Genomic DNA, 15,307 nt, shown 5'->3' with positions numbered 1-15,307 from the left:
AAGTTTGTCAATTTATTAATATTCAGGATTGAACTAAGATAATTTTGTCTAAAACTGAATTGATAATGTGCATTTTTCAAAACAAAGCCATCTCTTGGGAAATAAACAGTCCAGTATTAAGCCACTCCTGCACACTTTGCCTCCGGTAATAATAAAAACTACTGTGGAGCTTTTCATCTTGAAAGCATCTTACAAACATTATGTTCAACTCTTCTGCAATGTCACATCAAGAAGCAATCCAAGATGTGAAGGGTCAAGACATTAAAAATGGTGATAATGGCTACTACATTGCAAAATCAGCTATAAAACCATGCTGTAAATAACTGATGGATTTTGAATCTTCATAAAGGAAGTAGAAAAATACTGTCTCACAACAGCATCATGCCAGTTTCACTTCAGGACACTGGATGTTCACAATAGCTGTGCTACGCAGCTACAGACACCGTACCAATATCCTGCATCTACAGCTGCTCTGGAAGTGGAAGGGCTGTTGTGTTATCTACAGTTTATGTCCATACATGCACATCAAACCAGTAGCATTTTAAAGCTGATAGGGTACAAATGATCAACAAGCAGCTTTCTTCAGGCAGTGGTAAACCTTGAATGTTCCTGAACACGGGATTTAGCACAAAGGCAGAAATTCCTCTAGCTCTTACCAGCTACAGTCTACACACGATGTTTGAACACACCCAGAAAAGCTCTCTGACTCAGATCAGATGGCCTCTGCACTCTCAGGCTCCAAAACAGACAAAGCTCAACCTGCTTGTCAGGCACAGTTCCTGGACCATGGTAGTTCCTCGTCAGTGGAAAAAGTGGTTGGGAGAGGCTAGCTGGCATGGGTCAAAATCCTTGCTAAGGATCACCTGGGTAATTTGGCTGTACATATAATTGTGCCTGGGTACTGAGGAATAAATATTTCTTGGCAGTATTTAGTTTATCCATTGCAGAGAAAGTCAATACATGTTCTTGGTTGCCTGTGGATCAAAACCAGACAAAAATGTCTTTGAAAAAAAACTCCTTTGGAGGCACCAGCACAGAATGCCATGTCAGGTCCTCAGCTGCTCACCGTGAACTACGCTCACACAAAGAAGAGTTAACCTCCTTTGTCACTTCATGCCAACTGCTCAGCCTGGTTACCTGATCTCAAGCCTCTACTATTACTTATCACCTCCACTGCCCAAGACATTGAAACGACCAAAATTAGCACTGTATTTAAAAAAACCCAATACCTCTCTAGAAAGATACGAGGTATGAAGAAGACTTCCCCTTGATCAAAAAAGATGTGATCTTCAAGCTTTGACAGAAACAAATCAAGTAAGCAAGAATCACAATTGCCTTTAGAGATGCAGAGCCATGTGATATCCAACTTAACTTATTTCCAAAAGAGATAGCACAAATGCAATACCCCCATTTTAAAGCACAAAGCTAGTAAGAATATAAAGAGGAGTAAGAAAATCTCTTAAGGTCAAGACAAAACAGTATTTCAATTTTTAAGAGGGTAAAAACCTTTGAGAGAGAATTTGATTAAATAAAAATCTGGGATTTTCCAAAATAAAGCAAGTTTTTTTGGAAGGTGATACGGCAAGACTTTGGGAACTAGTCTGGCTTTCCCCTAATACAAAAATACAAACTCTGCACCATGGACATACACAATAGGAATAATTGGGAAGCTGAATCCTAGCAGTAACACCTGTAAACATGGAGAGTGAACTACAGTACCACTGTGCAGATGTGTGCAAAAAAAAGATTCTAGTGACAAAACACATGAGGGAATAAATGGGGAATGAACAAATCTTAGCTACCTCCAGCTAATCACTAGGTGTTATGTGACGTTATCAGATGCCATTCTGATGAAAATCTAGATTATTACAACTCACAGTTGTTCAATCAAGCAACTAAGCAACACCCTCCAAACCCCCAAACACTTCCTCAAAACCTTAGCTTGTCTGCAAAACAACCAATCAACCTCTGACTGCACACATTAAAGAATTATCATAGTGTAAACACATAAATAACAACTGCAAGAGAACAGAATAATTAATAAGAAAAACTGAAGGAGCCTCTGTAACTCGTGTCATATCTGTGAAGCTGTGCAGGTAAGAAAGAGTCTAAAGCTAATGTCAGCAATCTTGGAATCAACTTCACAAATTGTCCATTAGTCAGATCTAAACAAATAAGCAAGCAGAGGGAATTACATGGAGGCACACGAGAGAAAAGGACACCAGAGATGGGATCTGATCAGCTTGCCTTGGCTGTTAATGAGAGGTAAGTGGAGGCTGAGATGACTGATGATCTCTTGGGAAGGCAGACACAACACCTTTATCATTTGCTGTCCCTGAAGCTGCTGGGTAGACAGGACCAAGGTATGGTGTTCACTATCTTGCATGTTTATCTTTTTCCTCTTTTCTCTGCTTCCAGAATGTATTGAGGAGAGTACTTTCCATGGCAAAATAGACAAGGATTCTTCAAGTTAAACATCACTGAGTGTCGAAAGTGGTAAGGACAAATTTTCTTTGTAAATTATTAGTGGCTTTAGGTAACTTTTGCCACATTAACCTCATGAAGTTCAATGAATGCAAGGTGCTGCACCTGGATTGGGCCAATTCTAGGTACGAGTACAGACTGGGAGAAGCCATTGGGGGCAGATTTGAGATGAAGAGCTAATAAAGAAGGAAGAACTAAGTTAAGCTTTTTGTTCTTCAGAACTCTTATATATTTCACTATGGCACAATAAAAACATAGTTCTGTAGATCTTCATCTTAGGGAAAGCTTGATGTAATAACCTTTCCAAAAACAAACAAACAAAAGCTCCTAACATTAAAAAAACAAACAAAAAATCCCCAACAAGCACCAAAGATGGTGGCTACTGCCCTAATATCATCCACAGTTCCTAAGCATCTTCTAGAGCTGTTTGTAACAGATATCTGACAGGTGCCATCTGCTTGAAAGTCTGCTCTAGGTCACTGCCCAGAGTGGGGGGACACTTGACCAGCTTAGGACCTGAAACACCACTTCCATCCCCAACTCTCCAAAGAAATAAAATTTTGTTCTATTATGTATTTTATTCAAAGACTGGCTTTTACCAAATGATCAAAAGCCACCAAGCAACAGCTTTAAATAATCATAGAAAGCTCTAAACACAGCAGCTTTCCCCATTCAGGATGAATGACAGTTTCTGTCATTGCTTTCTAGAGGAGGGAAAGGAACAAGAGATAAGGTGCAGCCTTGTCAAATTTTACATGGAAACAAGAAAATGTGATGCAAAGTCAGCAAGGGTATAACCAGGAGCTACAGAAATAGTAGATAAGCATGAATGACAGCACAAATAGGAGGCAGCAGGACTGCAGCTCTTCACATGGGTCTTAGGCAGAGCTGGTACCTCCTTAATAATCAGAGATGTGGTTTGGACACCAGAAAATGCCATTCAGTGGGACCTCCTGCTAGAGAAGAACACGGGACAAAAGCAGGACTGCTGTCATGTGATTGACTTTGTGGCTCCTCACTGAAGAGTACATTATTCAAATTCTGCTTGTCATCTGTACACACTTGGTATGACTGAGGCAACTCCAAATGCATTAAAATGTACCTCTGCACAAGTCTGTTTATGCAAACTCAGACAAAGCCACACTAAGGGGGCAGTTTCATAGCAAACCTACAGACATCTTCAAAGATGGGAAAAAGTTTCTGATCTGAGGATGAAAGAGTTTCACTTTTGTTTGTCCAAACACTGCAGGTAATTATAATTAACGTGAATCAAATGTTAGACCTGCTGACAAATGGAACTTTTATGCAATACAACACATCAAAAGAGCCAAAGATGGGACACAATGTATAGCTCTAGAACTGAAGTAATTCTCTCAGAAAACTAATTGTTACCAATTGTGGTAAACCTTGGGTGAGGTTTTTATTGGAAACTGGGAAAATTAGATAGGAAGTGAAATTATTCTGGAAAGGATGGGTCAAAGGAATGAAAAGCAAACCCAAACAGTGCAAAAAAATTGTTGAGCATAAAATTAAACTAATTCTCTATTCTAAGAATGGATGTATTTGTCAATGTTTAAATCATCTTTCTTGTAAATTAATGCCAAATTTCCAGAAGCCCAAGGGCTTCAGGCAGCCTCTTACAGTCCCAACAGAACTGGAAATAATAGCTTCTTCTAGAGAAGCTCATTGAACCTTTTATCAACTCTTGTGTCTCTCACCAGGCACCTCAGTCAGGTAGAGCAAATCGCAGAGACAACACGCTGGCATGAAGCTGTCTGGATGCAATTAGAGAACAAAGAGAGATACATTTGTTAAATTAGGATTAGCATATTAAAATGCCCCCCCCCCAAAACGTTTAGAAGACAAAAGGGTCATTTTCACCTAACAAGCTGTTTAAATCTTTAAATTGTATACAATCTGCAAACACTGGATAGAAAACACATATTTTCCAGCTACAATTTGATTAAATAACACGGAAGAAAATGAAAGAGAAATAAAGACCTTAATGAGAGAGGGATTGAATTCTATTCAAATTAAGTCTTCTTTTCCAGACATTGAGTAAGTTAATTTAGACACCAGAAGTGAACCTGGTAGGCTTCTATAAGCAGCAGCAAGAACAGCAACCCATTATCCAGGAGAAGCAGGGGTGGCACAAGTTCATAGGAAGGGATTGCTCTTAACGTGCAGATACCAGAGCCTTTACTTGCTCCTTATTCTACCTTCAAGGCAGTAAAAGCTTGAATGACCCACTGAGGCAAACATTTAGAAAAAAAAATGCCATGTTGAATATATTATTGCTTTGTTTTTTTTCTTTTTTCATAATGACAATGACAAAGTGTTTTCCATAGCTGCTGCTTGGACACCAGACTCTTGCTTGGGTATCAGATGTTCTGCTACACTAGGAATTGGGTGGTCACACACTACAGGCATCGGGGCTAACAACAGCCTCTCTAACAATGAACCCAAATGCACCACACAAATGGGACCAACCACCTCTCTTAAGCAGAGCAGAGCCTCTTGCATCCTGTGAGAGTCCCAAAGGAGAAGCTGTTACCTGACTCTGTTTTCTGAGACTTCTCACCTAGACATGACTACAGCCCTGAAGGTCAACATTATCTAGCCTTGTAAAGATACCACAGCTGCCAACACAATCATTTTATGACCTGCACTTAGATATACACAAATACTTAAAGCAGTTGTAGTCTGTTTTGATCTCAACCACATTACCACTGTGTATTATGACAATCCTCTCCAAAAGCACATTGATAACCAAATGTCTTGACTTCCTATTTTGAGAGTTCATGGAAGTGGTCTTGACCCATTATACTTCCTGTGAACTGAATTGATAAATACAATCTGGCTCATATTTTTCAAATGGACAGCAATCAACCAAACTTGTGACTTTAAAAGCCACAGACTCAAGATAACAATGTAATTTCCCTCAGAAAGGAACACATTTAAAATGTCCCTAGGAAAAAAAATGGTGATGAGCTTTTACCACATTGGTAGCCATTGCATTCAACCCTTAAGGCACAGATAACAGTTGAATTCATACCCAGAAGGCTAGAGTACTTCCAGTCAGCTGTGGACACATGAGAAGACAGGACAGGTCTCAGCCTAAATATCTGCCTTGCTTATTGTCATCTGGGGGGGAAAAAAAGGGAGATCCTAAAACCTTCAAAAACAAACCCCCAGGGACACCTCCCTTCACTCAAACTCAAGAAAGATTAAACACCAAAGAAATTTGATCCCAGTTTCAAATCACAGCAGTATGGCAAGCATTCAGGAAGATAAACTTGTCCAGATCTAACTAGAGTACATCTCTTTCTGACATATCAGAAAGCAGCAAGGACAGCAGCACTCCCTGCAGCAATGCTAAAAATCTTTGGCTATTTCTCACACTTTAAGGAGGTGACAAAACCTCTACTGGAATCACATGGGACCTCTGCAACAATAGGAAGGAAAGGCACTGTAGCACAGGGTGAATACACCTCCCTGCTTCTATTCACTCTGAAACGCACAGCAAAGAAGGAGCAGTTTTTTGCCAAGAAACCTGGACACAGGGAACAGGTCCATAAGCAAGTTTTGGCCATGGCATTGCATGACAGAACAAGAAACAATTTAAATATATAAATTCTCTAAGCACATACAAACTGACCTTTATCTCCCCCTAAGTACTTAAGAAAGAAACCTAAACTTTCTCATGTGATTCCTAGCCAGGCTGATGTCTAAATGAGGCTTTGGAAGAAAGTATACAATGTTTATATCTTCTTTCATCTTCTCTGCAGGTGTAATAGGGACCTAGCAGCCAAGTCACTTGTGAGACATCTTTTTGATTGTGGGAGGGACCTCTGTTTATTCCCTAACTTTCCCTGGTGACAACAACTCTGCACTTCTTCCAGCAGCTGATCCAAAAGCAAGGTTAGTGCCAGCATTACATCAAAGTAGTGCTGAATAGCTATCCTTAGCTAACACAACTGAAAGGTATGAGCATCCTCCCACATTGGATCAGTACTTTTGCATCTCCTCTCCACATAATAAATTACAGGGGACCAAAAATATTAGGATTATTCCTGGGCCTTCTATAAGAGATTTGGCACTGGTTCAGAGTGCTCAAGTAACTTATCAGAGCATCAACTACCCATGATTCACTTTCATGAATTTTTTCAAATGCTCAAAACATAGACAAAATTCAATAAAACTAGGTAAAATAGGTTCCAGAAACCCTGATCTTCACTGAGTTTTCTTCATTAAAGGTAACTGGCCTCAACAAACAGTCCAGCCTCAGGAATATTTTCTTCACAATTATTCTTATTTCGAAGAATAATCTTTTCCAAAATGCAACCCAAAACCTGAACTCTGCAATTAACTGTAAGACTTCAAGTAATTCCGACAATCTTTCCTAGTCCACACAAACTCAGAGCTATAACCAGCTAAGAGGAAGGTTTTAGCTCTAAATCCATGCCTTGTTCAAGGGTGGCTTTTTTGGTGGATAATGTAGAATTACATCACTTCTTTGGTACCACAGGAAATTAATGACCTCATTCGACTTCTCTGATAAAACCCTGGAGCAAGGAGTATACTGACTGTTGACTTTGCAAACTGTCTGATAACCAGCTTACAAGGGGGCTACTCAGTAGCAGCTGCCTCTTTTCTGGCCTACAGAGAAGAAAATTTCTGTACAATTATGGAAAGTCCCTGCAAAAGGGGAAAATAGCACAATAGATTTATTCTCTCTTTTAACATAGAGCCACCTGGGTTCCTACAGCTCATTTAGCTCTGTGATCACTTGCCTACCAAGCCAGGATAAGCTAACCCAACACAGGTATCCAAGAAGTCTGTTCAACCTGATCTAAGCCAGGCCACTAACATGGCAAATATAAAAAAGCTGCTGAAAACTCTTCTCTAGAAATGCATGAAGGAAGTGTGCACACATCTACAGCAAAAATCCACACAGAGCACACCTGAATAAAACTTAATAAAATGCCAAAGCTAGGTTTTATCTTGCCTGTATTTGTGAAGCATTTACAGTAGGAGCACATTAACTGACAAAACAGGAAAATGCACCACAAAGCTGAGGTAGCAGTGACAAGACCAAGGAGAGCAGATGTCACCAAGACTGGGTATATTCCACTATTCAAAAGACCCCAACTTCTGCGACACACATTTTTTGCTTCTCCACAGGAAAGCAAAAAGTCAGACATCAACAATATTGAACTGGTTAGCTGGTCAATTTTTGAATAATACCAGGTCGTTGTGGAAGGGGCCATAATGCATTTGACAAAATCCCTGAATAAAAACGAAAAGTTACTATTGATAATACTGACTATTCACAGTCCTAGACACCCTGCTTTCATTATTCTGCTCAGGTATGAGGACACAGAGCCAGGTGCTGAAGCTTCATTTTTCCAGATCCCAGGCTGTCACATGCAGTCCCAGCTCTCACATTCACTTACAGGGAATGAAGTCAAAAAACAAAAACCACAAAGAGAGTGGCACTATGGGTGTCCCCAGCATGGAATGTTACATCAAAAGGATTCCCGGGATGGACTACATCTATGGTCACATGGAATTGCCCTAGCAATGCTACAAGATGGATGTACATTTTCATAACCCTCCTTCTGCAATCCTGCTCAATCATTCTCACGTAACATTCTCTGCATCCTTCAAGTGACAGACATTTGCCAAAGACCCGAAACGCCCCAGTCCAACTTCTGACTCTCCCATGCCTTCACCAGTTATGCTGGCAAAGATCCACAACAGCAGCTCTAATGAGCCAGAAGAGCCCAAGCATCCAGAGGGCAAGAACAGAGCATTTTCTTCTCTTGAGGTGATCCCCTGTGAGGTGAAGGCAGTAGAGAAAGCAGTGGCAGCTAAGATGATAAAATGTCAGGCTCCCGGCAGTACAAAATGGCAGCTGAACCCTGGCGAAGTGCCAAGCTGTTCAAACGGGAGTTGAGTACACGGGGCCATAATTATGATTAGCATAATAAGAGAGTGGTACAACAGCTACCTAGTTACTCTGAAGGGTCATGGAGAAATCATAACAAAGCAGAGTTTTAAGGAGAGACACAAAAGCAAACAATGACATAGCTGCTCGTGGGTTTTACCCGGAGGTTCCTCCATGCGTGAAGTGCGGCCCAGGAGAAAATACAAAGAGTGTTTAAGAGATCAGGCTCTGAATCAAGAGCAGCCGGCCGTGCCTGCAGAACTCAAATGGCTCCACAACATATAAAGGATCATATGAAAAGTGTGACACTGAAGACAAAGGACCTTACAAGAAAAATAGGCTGTTAGTGTAAATTTCAATAAAACCTAGGCTCAGTAGAGTCAATCAAGATTTTTCTCCTTTCTAACCAGAAAAGACTGTTTTCTCTTTCCCTCTGTCCTGGTTTGAGAATGAAGCAGAAGAGAAAAATATGAGAAAATTTCAAAAATAAAATCTGAACACTCAAATATTTGCATTTTTTTAATTTTAAATGTCATGTAAACAATATTTACAGATCCACTGCATCATGCAATTAGCTCAGCTGTCTGAATGAAATTAATCAGAGTTTTAATAAAAGTATTAAATACAGAGTCACAGACTTAAAAGATATATGGATATGAAAATCTGTAGATTAATTATACCGTGTACGTCTGAAGGAACTCAGAGAGCAGAAGTTTAAAATCAAAAGTTCTCTTAGCAGGTAGAAACATCAGAGCTTTCAATGAAATCAGAATTCCACAGAAGACACTGAGAATCTGTGTACAAAAAAATCCCACTCGTACTTAGCAGGCCCAATATGGTCCTTCATGAACAGAAAGTTTACTGTTAACCCTATTTTCACCTCCCTTTTCCTCTGTGCTGCTTCTATTTCTCCTATTAAAATTTTCCATTACCAGCCAACAAGAACCACTGTGTACACAAACAATGCTTTTCCCAAGGCAAGGTCAACTCGTTACCAAACGAGATGACCATATGCTGTACCTCAAGTGAAACACATCCAGACACCCCAAGTTAAATGTTAATATTGCCATAAGGCTTCTCCGTTGCATTCATATTCTCCATTGCTATCATATGATATCAGACAGAACATCAATTGAAGAGATACTTTTCAGACTGAAGAGGCAAACAGACATACTGGGAAAAACTCTACCTATCTCTCCCTTGCTTTCAAACATCATTTTTATTTGGTCTGAAATCCATAAAGTTATGGGTTTCTTCTATCTCTGGGGAGTGGGGGGAAAAGCAGCCAACAAAACACACCCCTGTTTAACTGCCTTCCTTCTAAGCACCTCTGTCTCCAGCGACAGGAATGAAACCCACCTTCAGAATGCAATAAAGTTACAACTTCCAACCGCAGGCATCCCCATAAGGAAGACCACATTGTTGTTCTCAGACACCAAAATATTTCTACTGTCATAAATCCTTCCTGACAGCAGTATCTGACAAACATGTTTTTAAATTATGCTTTTCCTACCCTCATCACATCTTTGCTATGTACACCAACAGACTTTGACATACACTGGTGCGAGTTAAGCTCAGAGGCATAGACCTAAGGCACACATCTTAATTCCAATTTGCAGTGCTCATTGCAAACCATCATAACACCTAATTGAAACAAATTTATCCTATGAAAGTTCATCAATCAGTAACACATTTCAGAACAAAAATTTGGAGAAGCACACACACACAGAGATTTTCCCAATTAGAGGACAGTTACTTATTAAACTTTTCATCTTGTTAATTAAACCCTGTATGTTATATAATTTTGGAACATCTATTTATTCCCAAGAACAGGTGTGTATTTCAAGCAACATACTCATGAAGAAAAAGGAGAATTATCTCTCTTGCCTTGTAATTTTGCATAGGTGTCTATATACACAGTAGTGAGAGAAAAATAGACACGCTACTGTTAAATACTATTAGAGCTGAAGAAGCAAGAGGACACACTCCCTTTGCCTTTCAAATGCAGATTGCAAAATGCTGACCTGTAGTAATTTGTAGCTCTGGATCTTGCTACTGTTCACTGGAAAACGCATTACAATCACAGAACAGGTCAGAAAGAAGCACAAAGAAAGATCTCTGCTTTTTAAAACTTATACTTTGACAGTCACGAAAAGAAATTCACAACTGACTGTCCCATATTAAATATTCCACTGGTCGTAATGAAAGGACAAAGCCTGGAGTTTTTGTGATCTCCAGCTCATCTATCCAGTAACTCAGCAAAAGAATTAACACAAACTAATCAATTATCAGACTGAAATATTAAAACTCGTAAGCCTGACTAGCTCATTTAAGCAAAATGTAAGTCACTTACAGAACGGGATGAACAATCAGCTCTGGACTATATGATTTGATTACTGTTGCTGCATCTTTGGTACAAAACACGTGGGATAAATCTGCACCCTAAAAAAGAAAATTTGCAAACAGTATTATCAAATTTATACTTAATAATAACAACTTTATAATTCCAAAGATCACTCAACTAATAATTAAACCGAATTATTTCTTCTTGATAGTTTAAACAAATTTTATTATGTTTCTTCTATTTTGGCACAGACTGGTATGAAATGTTCTGTTCTTTTCGTGTCTAACTTCCAATATATTATTTTCCGTTTCTCACTAACAGGATGACTGAAAACACACATCTTAAATTTTTATTCACTTGAGAAATGTTTCTCATCTGTAGATGAGCAAAGACTACGATGTCTCATGTACAAAAGAACACAGATGAACATGAGTAAAACTACTTAAGAGAGCCATAATACTACTGTAACATACTTGCAAAATATAGCTATAGCGACCCATGAATACATTTCTGGTCCTACCATTTTTACTCAATGGGCCAAAATCATACACAAAAAAGGCTGGCACAATTTCAGCAACACCCTCTACTCTTCTAAGTTGAAGAGTTGAGTCTCAAGCTTCTGCTACCAACTCAAAAAATCAGAATAGACATAAAGTTATGTAAGCAGTGACCAGACCAGTGATCTTGTATTGATCATGCACACTGAAATTTCCCAGTATCAAGGAAGTGTCTTCTCTGCTTTACTATTATACACTGAACACTTCAAGCCACTCTGACTGCTCATGTGCAGATGTAACTGTCTGAAATCAAGTGACTTCAGTAAAGAACCTCCTAGTATAGCCACTGGACTTGCACATAGTGGACAGAAAGCTGAGTAGCCTTGAGATCTTATAATAACATGGTTAAATAACATCATTTCAGCTTCAAATCTTTGAGAGTTTGCATCCTGAGGGAAGAAGTGGCTGGAAATATCTGTGTTACCTTTGTATTGAGACAAATCTTCAAAAAGAAAAACATACACAATGAAGTGAAAGTACTGATACACTATGTATTCTGAAAATCAGAGGTATTATGCAGGCATGACTTGTTTACATTTGAACAATCACCCTGTATTTATGCAGTCTGTTTAGACATTTAATATGTCAAAAAAATAAGGAAGTTCATGCTTCTAGGAAAAAAAAAAAGCTTAAAAAATACTTCTGCTGAAGATCAGAATGCAAATAAAATGTGCTACTAGAAATTACATGGAATTCCACCCACAATCTTTAAACTGTAAGAATTTTACTAGGCTAAAGTTGTAAGTTTTGAAATAAAGTTATTTAATTCAACACAGTTATTATGTCCAGAAAAAATTTCCAAAGAACTCACTACAGCACAAAAACATAACTCTAAACAATAATCTAAGGTTATTTTATTGTTCACTTTTGGAGAAAATATCAAGTCTTGAAATTTCCTATCCAAGTCCCGAAAATTGTCAAATTTTGGACATATTTTTAACTTCACCTTGCACAGAGAAAGGAAACATGGTGAATGAAACACAGTAAATGACACATTTACAAAGTATTTCTACAAATTCTGAACTAAGGATTTTCTTTGCTTAAGAGAAGACCTTCTAGAGCTCAAACTTCATGTGCACTACAGAATGAATACTATTTTAAAAATGACACCTAGGCAACAGAAATTATGAAAAGTTCATTTTGGACTTGTATAGAAGATCACGTACCACTTTGAGAGCTGTAATTGCAGCAAAATATGGTGCTCCAGTGTATCTAAAAATGAAATAAAATTTAGGTTAGGAACCACAGTAATGAGATTAGATAATGATCTTAGAAATATTTACATAGACCATGCCACAAACCAGCAAAACTTTCTCAAGTAACAGAGGTAAAACTTCAGAGACAAACAAACAACAGCCAAAAACTGTTTGGAAGCTAAATATGGGATCTGTGACCTGGATCAATCCCATCTGGCTTTAGATGCTTAAGTAAAGTGCCTAAACTGTGATTCCAGTTGGCCTAAATTCTCTTTATAAAGACTGAAGAGAGAGATGTGAACACAATCACCCTCCAAAGGTGCTTACTTCAACCAAGAGGTAGAAACCTATGACCATTAGCTTCTAACTCTTGGCTATTCAACCCAGCTACAAGACAGCACCTTTTTGCTCTTTATGGAATGTTTATTAATGGCAGGTGTCTAACAGTATATCTCTCTTACAGGAGAAAGATGTCATCTCTCTTTCAAAAGGGGAAAATGAAAAGCAGGAAGGTGTAGGGGCTCATTCAAAGTATTGTGGCCAATATTGTTTCTAAGTCAGTACAGCATTTAACTGATTTATGCAATACATCTTTTCTCCCCTGAAATAGGATATTTCCATTACTCCAGTACATAAAGCATGGTACTAACAGAATCTAGTAAATACCAATATTTATCAAAATAAAAAGCCCACAAGAAAATATAGTATAAGAAAATACAGAGACACAGTTTCCAAGAAGACAAAAAATCAGATGTGCCACTGTCTTACTCTACTCATTCTAAAACCTCACCATGTAATGGGAAAAGACTTAACAGTGAAAGCAGAGAGTTTGGTGGTCAAAAAAGACAGAGAAGGTAGACACAAACAGCATTTTAAGGTCCCATAACATTCAGTGTCAAAATTTTGCAACACATCTGCAAGGTTCCATGTTGTTTCCTAAGTATGCATGGTCACGATGATGGAGTAAGCTCTCTGGAAAACTGTGGTTTAAGTGTAAGGTGACTTTGAATGGCTTCTACAAGCAGTTATGGAATCCTGAAGCTTTATCAGAAGCAAAAATCAAATTTCTATTTAACTTACTCTCGACATCCTCCAACAATGCCTATACGACCATCTTGACCTTTATGCTTTTTCCCTGTTAGAGGAGGGATAACATTGCGCACCAGCTGAAAAATATTCTCCATATCCTTCAGAGTGTGAGTTCTGTGCAGTGAAAAAGACCTCTCTATAACTGAAAAGAAGAAAATAAGTGTTACTTCAAAGAATGTTCTTTCTTAAACTACTGCCAAACATTTATTTTAAGCACTCATGTACACTAATAAAATCACATGAAAATACACAAAGTGACATACTTCTAAAATCCAAATGCTTTGACACTTAAAGGCCTTTAGAGCAGCGAGTAATATGGAAGGTGATGATTATAAAAATGCATTCAGGGTCTGATGAAGAGAATCTTCTCACTGACTGTTCACAGTCCTAATTCAGGGCTCAGGTACAGAAAGAAACAACAACCCAGAATAGTTACATGAACATTTTGTAACTAGAAATACCTTCTTAGTTCAGCCTGAAATCAGTTCCATAATTAAGCTCAACTGAAATAGGAACACTTAGTAAGGACTAAACACATCCACAGAGCAAGCACAAAGTAACTGAAACCAAATTTTAAATGTACACCCTACCTTATATTTCGCTTCCCCTTAAAGACTTCCACCTCTTAGCAGAATCAGGGCCTATCTCACTGCTTTGTTATTTTGGTAGGCGGTTACAAAGCATAGTGAAAGTCTTTCTGCAAAACTATAATCCAACAGACTAGATGCAAACATCACAAATATCACACAAAGATAATTTTTAGCTATAATACATCTCCAGATCTGTGATGCAAAGCTACATGTCAAGCCACATACTAAAACTGCACACTCAGCAGGCTATGTATCAAATGACTCTTTCAAAAGGCTACAAAAATTTAGAAGAAGAAATTACTTCAACAATCACAACTAGAAAGAATTAAAACATTTATCTAACATGGGAAAAATGTGAAGATCACTACTTCTATCAACAATGTGTTAACTATAAAATGGAGCAAATACACTAAAAGAGCAAGTTCTTAAAAGCTCCATATTACCTGTAAAATTCTGTTCAGAAGAGCAGCTTATTTGAATACTTATTTGAATATCAGTGTCCTAGACCACAGCCATGCTTACTTTCTTTTCTACAGATCTTCTAAAAAGCTTTAAGGAACTGCTACACTAGTATAACATAATTATGTAGAAAATAACTCCCATGATACTCCTTGTTTTCAGCTGTATAAAACTCAATAACCCCACCCCCAACTCCAAAATAAAGAGGAGGGGAAAAAAGAAGGTTAAAAAAAAAAAAAAGAAAAACTGTTCCAGAAATACTGGGCATAATAAGGGGAAAAATATAATAAACAAGAAAATTCCAAATCTTTGTGCTGTGCTATCACCAAAATGCATCTTTCTGTCTTCCACAGAATCTATACCACACATGCTAATCTTCAGTAATAGTATGCTTTAGTCTTCAATAATGATAAATACTCTTGGCTGATCTTTTGCTTTTGAATACAGGCATCCCACTCTTACTGAGAAATAATAAAAAAGGGGGGAAAAAACCAAAGGAATGAAAATAAAAGAAAAAAACCCCACAACCTGTTTTGGATTATGGCCAAAATAGCATTGCAGTGACCCAGGGGAGATCAAAATCTTCATCTCTGAAAATAGGGCAGATTATTTTCTTAAAATCACACTTCATATACTCA

General features: G+C 38.2%; 1 protein-coding gene across 8 annotated transcripts in view; it reads right to left on the bottom strand.

The window, feature by feature from the left end:
* Window positions 1-15,307, bottom strand: part of NAXD (NAD(P)HX dehydratase) — a 51,228-nt gene that overhangs the window by 30,481 nt on the left and 5,440 nt on the right. For all 8 annotated transcript variants that reach the window (XM_053970205.1, XM_053970200.1, XM_053970203.1 and 5 more), the window contains 3 exons: window positions 13,612-13,762; window positions 12,502-12,547; window positions 10,788-10,876 (listed from right to left, as the gene is read on the bottom strand). In XM_053970205.1, coding sequence (XP_053826180.1) covers window positions 10,788-10,876; window positions 12,502-12,547; window positions 13,612-13,762 — 286 coding nt within the window. The remainder of the gene's footprint in view (window positions 1-10,787; window positions 10,877-12,501; window positions 12,548-13,611; window positions 13,763-15,307) is intronic.

The sequence above is a fragment of the Vidua macroura genome, chromosome 2 (genome assembly GCF_024509145.1).
Source record: "Vidua macroura isolate BioBank_ID:100142 chromosome 2, ASM2450914v1, whole genome shotgun sequence".
Taxonomy (NCBI): Eukaryota; Metazoa; Chordata; class Aves; order Passeriformes; family Viduidae; genus Vidua; species Vidua macroura.
This window is presented reverse-complemented; position numbering and strand designations above follow the sequence as displayed.